Source organism: Equus caballus, chromosome 17 (genome assembly GCF_041296265.1).
Source record: "Equus caballus isolate H_3958 breed thoroughbred chromosome 17, TB-T2T, whole genome shotgun sequence".
In the NCBI taxonomy this organism is placed as follows: Eukaryota; Metazoa; Chordata; class Mammalia; order Perissodactyla; family Equidae; genus Equus; species Equus caballus.
In genome coordinates this window covers 37,195,557-37,211,020 of record NC_091700.1, presented here as the reverse complement: position 1 = coordinate 37,211,020, position 15,464 = coordinate 37,195,557, and the positions used below count along the sequence as shown (strand labels likewise).

General features: G+C 34.9%; 1 protein-coding gene across 1 annotated transcript in view; it reads left to right on the top strand.

Moving 5' to 3' along the window:
• Positions 1-8,359, top strand: part of COG6 (component of oligomeric golgi complex 6) — an 83,266-nt gene extending 74,907 nt beyond the window's left edge. Inside the window, exon 19 of the mRNA XM_014732056.3 lies at positions 5,396-8,359. Coding sequence (XP_014587542.2) covers positions 5,396-5,543 — 148 coding nt within the window. The 3' untranslated portion in view covers positions 5,544-8,359. The remainder of the gene's footprint in view (positions 1-5,395) is intronic.
• The last annotated feature ends 7,105 nt before the right edge of the window (positions 8,360-15,464 follow it).

Below are 15,464 nucleotides of genomic sequence, written 5' to 3'. Positions count from 1 at the left end.
TGGATTATCACTTTAGCCTTTGAAATGTTCTGTTTTCACCCTTGCCCCCTCCACCACTGCCACAGCAGCCCCTATATCTAATCTGAGCACCTCAGCCAGAGTGATCCTTCAGTGGATTACTTCACTTCATCTTCCCAGTGGAAGTGGAAAGTAGGATCTCCATTTTACAGAAGAGGACATTGCTTAGAAAGGTCCAATAAATGAACCAACTCAAACAATTAGTAAAAAGCAGAGCCAGCATTCATTTGAATCTGGTATTTCTGCTGCCAGATCCTGTTTTCTTTAACACTAGCCTGTAGTGTATTTTTATTAACTCTTTCTATGTTGAGATTTTATTATTCTTCTTAAAGGAAGCTCAAAAATGTTAGGCATATGTGATAGATAACACTTAATGTGAGATATGTGGCTTTAGTCTCATGGAAAATATACTTTAATTTTACTGTGAGTGACAGAAAGGTGACCCAGGATGAAACATTGACTTGACCCATTGTGACATCTTTGATGTTTATATTGTGATATACACTCTTTAATGTGCACTCTTTCAACAGTCTATTATTCATAAGTATATTATCTTTTCTCTTGCTTTTTCAGGCTTATGCTGTTAATATTTCTTTTCTCCTGTGGCACATTTGATTACACTCTTAACTATGGTGCTGTAATAAAGCTCAATTTTAGTGATCACAGAACCTGAATGTTGAAATAAGCTATTTTTAGAAATGCTGGGTTTATGATAATGATGAAAGTTGTATCATGTTGTTATGGCAACAAAATCCTAAAGTACTGATTAATGACAGGCTCACTGATTCTGGAAGTAAGCAGTTCATTTCTTCTCACAGCTCAGTGCTTTAAATAAGTAAAGTACACTTAATTTCAGTGAACGTATTTTAAAATGAAAATGATATCTCTGTTTAGCTATATGTTAATCTTTATTAGTATTTTTGAAATTTATAATACTAGATTTTTATAGCATTGTTACGTTTATAACTGGATAAATTGAATTTCCTAATGTATGATATTCTGATGCATAAGTAACTGAAAAATGTTCCCCTTCTGTAAAATCGTGTAACAAGCTCTTCTCCTCCTTCAATTTTTTTTCTTTTTCCTAGTAGTAAATTAACCACGTGATTATTTTCTTTGCTATATGATACACTGATACAGTACACTACTTTCTAAATGTAAGACAGACTTTCCAAGACTTGCAGAATAAGGCAGATGGGGTCTGGGAGAACAGCATGTCCTTTCAGTTTCATACTGAAGCATTATTAACATGCCCATCCGAAATTACTTACTTATTTAGGGGGACGTACCATTGTTTGATTGTCTGTTTACTATTGATGACAGGTCCCACGGTTTTTCATGTCCTATGGTTTTTCTTGCTGCATGGGACATTAACCCATTTTGTATCTAACCTATTTTATTCTAACCTTCCTATCCAAATGCCTATAAATGACTAGTTCCTCAACATGTTCTGTGAACCAACTTTACCATCTTAGTAGTTTACTCATTAATGAGTTATTAAATTTTTGACATTCTTTCATTCTTTTCTGTATGAGTCATGTTTTTAATTTTTGAAAGTTATCCTTGCACTGGGAGGATTATTAAACTGTCCAAAGGCCAATAGGGCACCACTTAACAAATTACTACCTATGAGAATTTCATGGTCATAAAGAGACCAAGAAAGTTAATGCTCTAACTCTATAGATCATAGCTTACATTCAAATAAAAGTTTTTCCCTTTCAGCTCGCCTTTTTGCATATCCTTTGGTCATGTGAAAAGCAGGACTTAATCTTGAGAGTTTTAACATACAGAAACAGTTCTAAAAGTACTCTCCATCCGTCAGCTATGGGCTCGACTGTAATTGATCAAATACAGCATGTAAGTACAATCTGAGGTGGATGCCCATGCTAGAACCAGTGCTCAGCACACACTTCTAAAAAAATACTGCTTTTCTTTACTTGTCCACAAGGTGATGAGTGGATAAGGATTTCCAGGTTTTCAGAAGTACATGACTGGATGGAGATGATTTGTTAGTCATTGTGTGTTTAGTTAGAGAACACCTGAAACTTTTCCACTTCAAACATTGACTGTCACTATAATGATTCATCATTATTTGAGACTGTGTATTTCATACATGATATTAGTGAATAATTTGGGCAAAGCCACCAAGCAGGCAGGCAGACAGATAGAGCTACAGATACATGCATATACTTTTTAAGATAAAGGATGAACGTACATAGTAATTAACACTATAAATTTGAAAAAAGGGGTAGTAAAATGGCAAGAAAATAAAGCTGTTTTAGCACTTCAAAAACACCACCCATTTATATACAAATAACTGATATGCTTATTATAAATAATTATTTAGGGATCCCAACTCCCCAAAATAATGTTGGTGTGTTTTTGTGTGTGTATACATGTATGGACATGTGTGTATTTATGTGTGTGAATAGAAAGGCACACAGATGTTTTTAACAGCAGTTCATTAAAATTCTCTCAATGGAATGGTATAATTTACAGTCTGAAAGTACTATAAACATTATGAGTTCAATATTTTGTTTTACAACAGTAAAAGGTTAAATTGCAAACGTTAGACTAGAAAGGTTAAATTACTTGTTCAAGGCAACAATTAGTGGCAAAGCTTCAGCTTGAGTCAAGGTCTCCTGACAGTAGTGTCTTCCACTATACCGTTTATCTCAATCATGCATAATTCATTAGAAAAAAATTAATGAACATGAGTGTGTGGACTTAGACCTGGCTTTGGTAGGGACAAATGAACTCTTAGATTTGTCCAGAAATGCAGAATCACTGTCAGGCACAGTTCTTGCTCTTGACAGTTTGACTTTGACTCAGATTCCCTTTGGAGAATCTCCGTTTCTATTGTGTTTCTGCCCTCTTGGCTTAGCAGCTAACTGACAGGCAGGAGGAACAGTTCTTTCCCCTTCCCTTTTTTCTTCCTACTACGTGAAAGACCTTTTTCTCCACGAGCTTTGGTATCTCTCATCTTGTTCAGCACAGCCACGTTTATTTTTTAATTCCTTCCTTAGCTCAGTGGCTTCTTAAACTGAGGAGCAGAATGAGGAAGCCCTCTGCCATGAAACGCCAACTTTATTCTGGTCTCTCCACTGCAAATTTATAATGATTTGTCAGCTGCATTGTGAGTTACAGATATTTTTAAGCTGGTTTAGCTTGTAAATAGAAATGTGCCCTGAGTTACAACTAGACTTTAGTAAATTTAAAATTTCATTATTTGAACTTGAAAATAAAATTTAAAATTCATTACTTCAGAATTTTCAATACGTTTTACATTTACTAGTTACTCTGGATTTTTAAAATTATATTTAATATTCATTACTGTACTTTAGTATAATTTTAAACTTCTAGTGAGAAGGAATAGCCTTGTTTCTTTGTATTCCTTTCATAGTATAAATATATATACTATGTTCAGATTGAGTGAAGTGTGAGTAATGGATGCTTTATACACCCCCCAAAAATCTGTCTTATTGCTTTGAGTAAAGAGCTTAAAATGCTATATCTAAAATCCATTATTTGACTTGTTGCAAAATGAGTGTCAGAGATACATTATATTTAACAAATTTTTAAAATAGCAGTTTATAGTATTTTTCAGCTATTTCATTGATGGAAGATAATTTTTGCATGATTTTGATGCACTCATTGTTAACCTCAATTATAGGAATGATCACCAATTGGTAAATCAAAAATATCTCGAAGCCTCATCTGGTTAAGTAGATTTCAGACTGGTTTCTACCATCCTCCCTTGCAATGAGAAGGTGGTACAGCCAGTAGCATTACTCCAGTCTGCTCAGAATTTCCTCAGCGTATCTTCCTTCTACCCACTCTCATTTTGGAAGCTTTAGCAATTTTTGGAAAATGTCAAGTTGCTTCAATTCACCAGGAGTTTGAGATCCTGTCAGAGTAGGATGCCGATGACTCAAGATCATAAGTGGACTTCCCTCATTCCACCCAACTAGTTTTGGGTTTTTTTAGAGGACAGATACACATATTTCCATAGTCTTACAAAGGTGTTATTTTGGTCATGGATGTTCCAAAAATGGGATAATTCTTTCTACCTCTGAAGATCAAGAAAGATTTCATGGATGAGGGAGCACATTTTTGCTGAGGATTAAGGGCTTTTAAAGGTTAGTGGGAGAAAGATATTCTAGGCAAGTGGAGGAACGTGATACAAGGAATTGAGGTCAGCAATAGCAGGGCAGAGAGAACAGTCAGGAGTTGCACCGGACTGCAGAATTAGCGTAGTGATAGAGAAGGTATTATAAAGGATTTTGAATGATAGGGTAAGGAATTTTGACTTCTCTGAAATCAGAAGAAGCTATGAAAGCTTTTGAAGGAAGGCCCTGGGTAAGGGGGAGACATGATAAAAGGTATGCTTTAGCAAAGTTAATCTAACCGCAGTGCTTATGTTAGATTGGACGTGGAAGAGACTGAAAGGGAAAAACCAGATAGGAGTTTTTTTGTATACTCCAGGCAAGAGTTTATTAGGGTTGGAACGAGGTGATGGAACATGGTTATGCCATTGACAGAAGTTGGAAACATAAGAAGAAAAGAAGGTTTGAGAGTAAAGCTTGAATGACACATTTTTAATTTAGTTGTAAAAATTAGAAAAAAATATTGTTTTCATCCCTACATATAGTGATACGTAAATAGAACTAGCTAGGGATGACAAGAAGTAAATGTCATGGAAAGATGGAGAGAGTTGATGCAGGTTTATTGAACTCAGTGCTATTTTTTCTGGCCAGATATTTTTTTAAACATTTTCTTCAGTTGATTTAAAACTTTCTATTACTATTTTTTGTGCTTCTGTAGAAATGCATATTTGGAAAGTGCTGTTATTTGTTGTAGGCAAGTGTCATATTATTTTAGCCTGGTGATAGAAAGAGATGAGAAATCTAGGAGATGTGGTCATTAGTGTAGAAGCTGTAGGTGAAAGAGCAGTTTATCAGTTATTCTGAGATTTGCAGTCTTGATAAATTTGGATAATTGTAAGCCTCTTTCTTTAATGTGTTAGCAGTCGTGTTTGCAAAATCAGTACATTGATGGTAGGTCACATTTCTCTTTCTTGTTTAGTGATCCACTATATATCAGGCACTGTTCTAGCCCTAAGATATAGCAGAGAAGAAAACTTAGTCTTGCCCTCCTGCAACCTACATACTAATGGTTAAGGTTTAATATATAATAAATCTAAAAGTTTTGTCCCAAAATCAAGGTAAGTAACTTGTGTAGCTGTACAATAATGTTTAATAGTATATATGTGATAATTATGAAAATGAAATGCGTTGGTTCAAACATGAAATTTTCCTATAATTCTCAGTGTTTTATTTTCAGATTATGTGTTCACATTTTGTTTGTTTATCAATAGAGAGCAGATCATAAAGCAGTCTACAGAATTAGTCTGCAGAGCCTATGATGAAGTGTATGCAGCTGTGATGAATCCAGGCAATGAATACAAAGATCCAGAGAGCGTTCTCCACCGATCGCCGCAGCAAGTGCAGACACTTCTCTCCTGATTATCTTATTTGAATGTATTAGCAAAATATTGTGTCCCTAAAATCCTGAAGGTTTTCTTGGTTTTTAGTCTGTTAATCTTTAGGTTGGAATTTTATGGTTACGGTTTTCTTTGTATCATAAGATTGTGGGTCCCAGTAATTGCTTTACTTTGATCACAATAACGTGGACGTAGGTTACGCTGACCTGACTTAGCGTTGCTCTGTGTCTGCTCTCCATGTAGAGATGCTGTCTTCTCTACTAGCCGCCTCTCCAGCTCTGCAGTTTCCCCTCGATTCTGGAATGTAAATGTGTGGGGAAAAAGTAGTATGAGAGTTTGGAGGAATTCTTTTTTACAAGAACTAGTTCTAAATTAACCATACATAAAAAAATTTATCTAAACTTAAGAATTAGTTTGAAGATATAATCTAATAAATGTCTCTTTACCTAAGTATTCATTTGCTTTCTTACTAGTTATTAATGTGAGTAGGTATACTTAAACTGAGGAGCAGAAACATACACTCAGCAGAAAAGGGAAAAAGGGAGACAGAAATAATTTAAACAGCATGGCTTCCACTGTGTCCCCTGGACTGAATTCAGGGTGAAGTTCAGCGCTTCAGATGGGTTTTAGGTATATGGGCATCCTGTGCTGTGTGTAAGTCTGGTGTTTACGGGTAGATCTTTGTCATACAATGTGGACTCTAAATGCAACCAACTACAAATTGTATCTGGTGTTCAAACCAAAGAGATAACGATCTACTCTAACACTGGCGGGAAAATGCCAGGGTAGCAATTGCTGACTGACAGTGTATCTGTCCCCATGATGGCCCCTCACAAAGAATAATTTGACCTCTGACTTTAAAACTTGTGAGTAATTTGAAATCACTGTTTTTTTAAAAACAAATCTCAATGTATTTGATGTGACTTTACTTTGTTGGTTAGATTTTGAGGACAATTCTTAATAACAAAACATCTTAATTTCTGGTAAATCTATAAAAAGAAGTAAATCCCTACATTATGAGAAAACTGAGGCATAAAGAAAAAAATGACTAGGTTAAAATCTTTTGAAAAGTAGTTAGTTAAAATTAATATTTATATAGCAAATAATTAGTATTTATAGAATGTGGCCTATTCATCTATCTGAAATTTATAATTGTTTATACTAATATGATTCTTTTGGAGCAAGAGTGATTATATATTATCTCTTTTGGTATTAATCTGTATTTTTAGTCTTTTCCTTCAAAGGGTATATGCGATGTATAAAAGATAGAAAATAAAGTATAACACAAATCAAGAACTTAAATTTTATATAATTTATTTCTGCCATGAAAAAAGATTGCTACTTTACCATTAGTGAATTCCTTTGTTTTCTAGGAAAAAAGTGTATTTGGCTTTTTACCTAGTTTTCTCAAATAAAATGTTAAACTATTTCTAGAGCAGTGATCATTGCAGCGTTTTTATACATCTCACTGGTGTACTTTTAGAAAATATACTGATAGAAAAGGAAGTACAATACAGTGCCAAATTGAGATAACCAGTGAAAGGTTGATGAGCAGAATGTGGTGTCAATATGATCTTGAGAACTAAGTCAGAATAAAAGATTGTAAGTGTTAATCCATTAGCATAACGCTCATATTTGCTGTATACTTCATAGTTTGTGTTTTGAACTGTTTTGATGTAGCATAATTATAACCTTAGATAATGCATGTCAGCCTTTCCTTCAGAGAGAAAAGGTGTTTGCCTGGCAAAAACCTTCTCTGGTTGAACTTTTGCATTTCTTCTCTATGCCTGTACTTGAACAGGTGAATGTTACCTGCAAGAAATCACACAGATGGAGCAACTGACTTTAAATTCGTGATCACAGTCTTCAAGTGGCACTCAGTATTGTTTTGTAGTTTTACTCTGTCTCTTTGTTAAACTCACCTCCCCACTTTTCAAGATGATTTTTCCTCTCTGACTCTTAGTTAACAACATTCATAATTCATTGAGAAAAAAGAGCCTGTTAGATTACTCTCCCTCATTTTCCTACCCTCAAATATTGGCCTCATCTTCTCCATCTTTCCTCCTTTTGTGTTGGAGACAGTGTCCCTCATCCTGTGACAGATTGTTCCCTTGCTTTGTACTCTGAATTCCATTCTCTCACCTTCTCAGAGACTTCTCTCTGAGTTATCCCTTCATTTTGTTTCAACAACTTGTGCCCTCTCTATAGGATTATTCTCAACAGCATACACAATGCTCTAGTGTTGATAATATCTTTTAAAACTTCCACCTCCCAGATCCTAACACCACTATTTCTTTGCTGCTTTTTATGGTTGTTTACACGTGCTGTCTTCTACTTCTACTGCCATTCTGTCTTTACAGTAGCCCAATATGTCTTAACCTCTCACCACTACAACAAAACTAACCCTGATGAGATCTCCACAGTGTTGTATGTTGTTGAATCCAGTGGATTCTTTTCTATCCTTACTGTATTGAGCTATCAATAGCATTCTACCCACTTCTCTTTGAAATATTATCCGTCCCAGGCTTCCATGCACCACTTTCTGCCAATTTTCCTTCCATTTCACTGGCCAAACCCCTTTCAACCTTCTTCCCTGGTTCTTTTGCCTCTATGTAACTTCTAAAAGTTGGCACACTCTAGGGCTTAATCCTGAAATCTCTTTTTTCCTCCCCTTAGGAGTTGTTTAGTACCTCATCATAGCCCAGCCTTTCCAGACTACTATTAGCTCAAACGTCTTTAAATATATCCATGTAATGGAATATTCTACAGTAGTGAAAACTGAGTGATTTCTGCATACGTAATGTTGAACAAAAAAATAAAAGCACAGAATAATATTGAGTCCATTTGTAGAATATTTTATAAAAGGTGAAAGAAAATTATATATTGTTCATGGAGACAAATGTGGTAAAGCTATAAGGAAAATATAGGAAATGATTATCTCAGAAGTCCAGATATCTCTGGGGAGGGAAACACAGGATCTGTTCAAGTCACTAAAAATGTTCTATTCTTGCTCTGGATTGTTGGTATGTGAGTGTTCATTTATTTAATTACTTAAAATTTCCATATGCATTACATAAACTTTCATTTGTATGTTTCATAATTTAAAAAAAAGTTTAAAAACTTGCTTAACACAGGGCCTATGGTAAAATTAGACCTCAATATATTATAGCTAGTGTTTTTCATTACTCTTGTTGCTAAACACGTTTAATAAGTACCTACCAGGATCCAGGCTCTGTGAGAAGCAACTAGAATTTTAAAAGATCACTAAAATGGGCATCTGTCATTGAGGAATTCCCTGTCTTGCACAAAGATAGTCACTTGTATTATGAGTAAACATAATCCAGTTTGATAGGGTGCTTGTGTATGTAGGTAAGAGGAAAAGATGAACTAACATCATCCTTTATAACAGCCAGATGTATGTACTTGATGCTAAGAAGCTGAGAGCACAGAAAAGAAAGTTTTAAAACACAGCTGTGCATTTTTCATTCTGAGATGATCATAATTACTGGGTCCCATTAATTGGCTATTGGATTAAGATGTAAAATTCTATTATAGGATGGGGACATCAGCAAAAATGATGGATTAAGGAATCCCAAAATTCTGCCTCTCCATAAAAGCAACAATAAAACTGGCCTAAAAATACTGTCAAAATACATTTTCTCAGAATTCTGGAAACTAACTGAAAGCTCACAGCAAGTGGATTATGCTTATTATTATTATTTTTTTAAAAAAGGGTGACTCTTGGTAAGAGTCTTGGTGGTATTTTAACTTCAGGTAGCTGTATACCTTGCTCCGAAGCTCAGCAGTAGCCTTGAAAATAACATCCTACATTCCTGGTACTGGAGAGAGCAGAATGGACCTTTTTTGCAAAGATTGTCCTTATTTGACCTGTCTCATGACTGCCTGGAAGGCCTACTCGAAAAGCTTATCTTTATCTTGCCTAACTTGGAACTTGCCCAGTGCTAAAGTCACAGCCCAGTGGGAGGGTTTAGTCATGGGGCAGGGCATTTCTCTGCTGGGACAAGCAATAGACTAAGCAAAAAGCTTGGGAAGAGATTAGAAATGAGCTATCCATAAGGGCTTTGAAAAACGGACATTCTTGGCAATCTAGAAAGCTGTACACATGGCTGAGACTGTGCGTGCTCAAGGAAGACCAGAGAGACCATGAGCTCTCGCTGATTTTGAGGCTGTGCAAGCAGGAAGTGAAGGCTGAAGCAAAGTTAGAAGCTGCCTGGCTGAATGTTGAAGGCATGCCTCAACACTCACACTGAACACCCCAACAAAGACTGGGAGATATTTTTGGTGCTAGACATTTAAGGAAATCTCTGTCCAATCATTAGCTGGCATCAAAGCTAATGGACCACCTTAAGTGGTCACACACAACAAAGAATGTGGATTTTACAGAGTTGGTTAAAAAAAGTCACAAAAACACAAAATAACCAAAAGCAACAAAAGCAAACTCTGAGGGATAAGATGGAAGACTCTGATTTACCAGCACATTATAATATTCAAAATGCCCACACTTCAAAAAAGAAGTTGGCAAGGTACTAAAACAAATTATGGCCAGTACACAGAAGAAAACCAAAGCCGTCAATAGAAACTGTCCCTGAGGAAGCCCAGATGTTGGACTTACTAGACAAAGACTTTAAATCAGCTATTTTAAATATGTTCAAGGGCTGAAGGAAATATGAGAACAATGTCTCACCAAATAGAGAATATCAACAAAATAGAAATTGCAAAAAGGATGTTTTTATAAAGTTATAAGTTTATCATAAAAGTTATGAAGTTATAATTTTATAAAAATTATTTTTAAAACTTCTGGAGTTGAAAATGATAAGTGAAATAAAATTCACTGTAGGAGTTCAACAGCAGATTTGAACCAGCAGAAAAAAAGAATCAGCAAACTTAAAGATTGGTCAATTGAGATTATCCAGTCTGAGAAACAGAAAGAAGAATAAAAGAAAATGAGCAGAGCCTCAGAGACCTGTAGGATATTATCAACAATATTTGCACAATGGGAGTCTCAGAAGGAAAAGAGAGGGAGAAAGGGGCCAAAAGAATATATGAAGAAATATTGGCAGGAAGCTGTCCAAATTTGATGGAAAAATATAAACATTTGAGAAGCTCACCAAGCTTCATGTAGGATAAACTCGAAGAGATACACACCAAGACACATCACAATCAAACTATCAAAAGCCAAAGACTAAGAGGGAGTCTTGAAAGCAGGAGGAGAGAGAACTCATCCTCTACAAGTGAGCCTCAATAAGATTAACACCTGATTTCTCATCAGAAATCAGGCCAGAAAGCAGTGGATGACATTTTCAAAGTGCTGGAAGAACAAAAATGTTAACATATTTCTATATCCAACAAACTGCCTGTGAAAATATAGCAGAAATTAAGACATTCCAATGTAAACAAAAACTATCAGACCTGCCTTAAATGAATGTTAAAGGGAGTTCTTGAGGCTGAAATGAAAGGATACTAGACAGTAACTCAAACCAACAAAGAAAGAATAGCAAGGAAGTAAAAACTTGGTCAACACTATAAATCAGCTAGATCTAATAGACATCTATGGAAGACTCCACCCAAGAACAAAGTACACATTCCTCTCAAGTGCACATGCTACATTCTTCAAGACAGACCATATGTTAGGCCACGCTACAAGTCTCAATAAATCTAAAAAGATTGACATCATTCAAAGTATACTCTCCAACCACAATGACATGAAATTAGAAATCAATAACAAAAGGAAATTTTGAAATGAATAAATATGTGGAAATTAAACAACATACTCCTAAGTAACCAGTGAGTCAAAGAAGAAATCACAGAGGAAATTAGAGAAAACTTTGAGCTGAATGAAAATTTGGTATGAAACAGCATACCAGTTCTTATGGGATTCAGCAAAAACAATGTTCAGGTGGAAATTTATTGCCTACATTAAAGAAGAAATAAACTAATAACCTAACTTTGTACCTTAAAAAATTAGAAAAAGAAAAGCAAACTAAACTGAAAGCAAGAAGTAAATAATACCAGACATACAGAAAATATAGAGTGGAAAAGTAGTGTTAATTCAGTGAATGGATATACTAACCATTATGTACAGCCTGCCAACAAGTGTTTAAAGATATATGTAAGAAGACACGTGTTTCTAGGAAAGCTCCCTGCTCATCATGTTGAGAACAGTGTTATTTCAGTTATTGGATGTGCTGACCATTCAGCATCACATGTAGAGAGGTGTTTAATTATATGTGTAAACATATAAAATAGAAAAATAAAGAATAGAAAAGTTAATTCTTTGAAAAGAAAAAAACTGACTAACCTTTAGCTCGACAGACCAAGAAAAAACAAGAACCAAATTACTAAAATCAGGTTTGAAAGAGGGGGCAATACTACTGACCTTACAGAAATAAAAAGGATAACAGAATACTATGAATAATTATGTGTCAACAGTTAGATAACATAGATGAAATGGACAAATACCTAGAAACACACATACTGTCTAAACTGACTTAAGAAGAAATAGAAAATATGAATAGACCTATAACAAAGAGGTTGAGTCAGTATTCAAAACAGTTCCAATTTAAAAATAGCCCAGGACCTGGTGGCTTGCTTCACTGGTGTCTAAACAAATGTTTAAAGAATTAACACTAACCTTTATCAAATTCTTCCAAAACATAGAAGAGGGAGCACGTCCTAACTTATTAGAATCTTCCAGTATTTACTATTGCTGTAACAAAGCCAGAAAAGGAATCACAAGAAAACCACAGACCACTATCCCTTATGAATATGAGTACAAAATTCTCAATACTATCAAACAGAATCCAGCAACATATTAAAGGGTTATATGCTACAACTAAGCAGATTTACCCCAGGAATGCGAGATAAGTTTAACATGTGAAAGTCCATCAATGTACTACATCATATTAATAGAATAAATGAAAAAAAAAATACATCACCTCAATAGATGTAAGAAAAGCTTTTGATAAAATCCAACACCTTTTCATGATAAAATAAAAAACATTCAACAAAGTAGGAATGGAAAGGAACTTCCTCAAACTGATAAAGGACATTTATGAAAAACACACACTTAACATACTTAGTAGTGAAACCCTGAAAGCTTTCCCTCCTAAGATGATGAACAAGATAAGGATGTACAATTTTGCCACTTCTAGTCCACATTGTACTATAAATTCTAGCCAGGGCAATTCGGTAAGAAAAAATAAATGCACTCAGATAGGAAAGGAAGAAGTAAAACTATGTCTATTTGTAGATGATATGGTCATACATATAATCCTAAAGAATAAAAAAAAAACCCCAAAACTAATGAACAAGTGTAGCAACATTGTGGTATACGAGATGAGTATGCAAAAATCTGTTGTATTTCTATACACTAACAGTGAGCAATCTGAAAATTAAATGAAACAATTCCATTTATAGTAACACCACAAAGAATAAAATACTTAGGAATAGATTTAACCAAGGAAATTAAATGCCTATCCACTGAAAACTGCAAGACACTGTTGAAAGAAATTAAAGATAGCCTGAATAAATGGAAAGATACTTCATATTCATGGATTGGAAGACTTAATATTGTTAAAATGGCAATATTCCCCAAATTGATCGCCAGATTCAATGCAATCTCTATTAAAATTCCATCTGCCTTTTTTTTTTTTTTTTGAGGAAGATTAGCCCTGAGCTAACATCTGTGCCCATCCTCCTCTACTTTATTTGTTGGATGCCTGCCCCAGCATGGCTTGATAAGCAGTACGTAGGTCTGCACCCGGGATCTGAACCCTGCGCCACTGAAGTGAAATGCACGAACCCAACCACTACGCCACTGGGCCGGCACCCCATCTGCCTTTTTTTTTTTTTTCCAAAAATGGACAAGCTGATCCTAAAATTCATATGAACATACAGAAGACTGTGAATAGCCGAAACAATTTTGAATCTTCCCAAATTTAAAACTTATTACAATGCCACAGTAACCAAAACAGTGTGATATTGGCATAAGGATAGACATACGGTTCAATGGAGTAGAATTTACAGTTCAGAAATAAACCCACCCATCCATCCTCAACTGACTTTTACAAGGCTGCCAAGACCATTCAACGGGGGAAAGAATAGTCTTTTTAGCAAAGGGCACTGGAATAACTGGAAATCCACATGCACAAGATTGAAGTGGGACCCATATCTCATTGCATATACAAAAATTAACTTAAAATGGGTCAAAGATCTAAATGTGAAAGCTAAAAGCTACAAAACTCTCAGAAGGAAAGGTAGGTACAAATCTTTGTGTATTAGGCAACAATTTTTCAATCTTTTATACAATGTGGATTTTAAAATATATGGATAAAATACAGTCACGTATTAATGTTGAATACTTGCAGCAGGTCAGCTTATTTTTTCTATTTATATAAATATGCTGTTTAAATAATAGTATAAATAGGTAGGCCTACGTGGGCTGTAATTGTATGTAAGCATGACTATCTTGAAAGTGCATATTTATTTCTCAGAGAGAATGTGTTTTTGGATAGAGATAATATAGTTATGTATTTTTACAGATCCAAATATAAAATTACTATAAATTGGCTAGAAATGAATATAATAATCATATTAATAACAGCGTGCTGGTCTCTCAAATTCAACTAACATTAATGCCAGTGAATGTTAAAAATGAAAACTTTCCTAGCACTGATAATTTAGTAAGTAAAAATAAATGGTACTTATACAAATGAGCTGAACTGGAGAAAAATTTTGATAGGGCCAAAAATATCCATGTGAAATGTTTGCTTGCTTTGAGGAGCTGTATCATTTTTTGACAAAGTGTTTTGTCGTGTATTTTAAACAGTGAAAGTCTACATCAATCTAGGATTTTGAAAGTTTATAGTTTTGCCACTAGGAAATTAATTTACTTGAATATTCTCTTTATCAATGTCAAGATCTGAAATTCCACTGGAGCAAGCGTTAGTTTTTTGCTTACTAAATGCAAAATGACAAGAAACGAATAATTTTTTCTTTGTGCAAGCTAGCGTCATAAGTTGGGTCTCCTGTGTTGAGATGCCATGAGCCTTTCTAGGGGCATCATCTTTATGAGCGTCGTTTGCAGGATTCAGACAAGAGCTGACTGCTGTTTGCTAAGCAAGCCTCAGATGGAATATAAAATGGTAATGGGTATTGAACTGAGGTAGAAAAATGCAGTTGCCTTAGAATCCAAGTCTTATCAAGGAAAGCAAAGATTTGATTAGAATTCCACAGACTTGCAATATGTATTTAATAGCCGACCAGAAATGTTTCTTGCCTAAAAACTGTATTAGTTCCTTTTCATAAACAAAGATATAAGCAAAGCAAGCATTCAAAAACCAGAAAGCTTTTGAGCCAAAAACCAAAAATAACAAAAACAAAAACACCATATAAAGGTACCCTGTCTTTATTCTGAATCTTACAAAGAAGAAAATCATCTATCCACTGAGTATTAACAGGTTAATGTAATCAATCATACAATAATAAACCATAATGGAATCCTCAAAAACCAAGAAATGCGTCAATACACTCTTGTGATTTACCGAAAGACTCTCTCTTTGCAAGTTATAAATCCCTGGCCATGTGTTGCTCTTGGTAAGCGCAGCTCTCAGGGAATGGTGGAGAATTAGTATTGCTTCCTACCTTCTGTGTGTGATAATAATGGGGTGAGGCTAATGCCATCTGTCATAAATCAAATATCCATGTATGTGGATACTTCTCTGGGTATTTTTTGCATTCTTTTCATAGGTTTATTTATTCCTGCACCAGTAACAAATATTTTAATTAGTAGAGCTTTACGATAAGTCTTAATATCTGGTAGGCTGTTTCATTTGCTTCACTTGGAGTGCCTTGGGCGTTCTTGGCTTTTGCTGTTCCACTTAGGTTTTAGAATCAACTTATATTTCTCAAACAGCAACTGGGA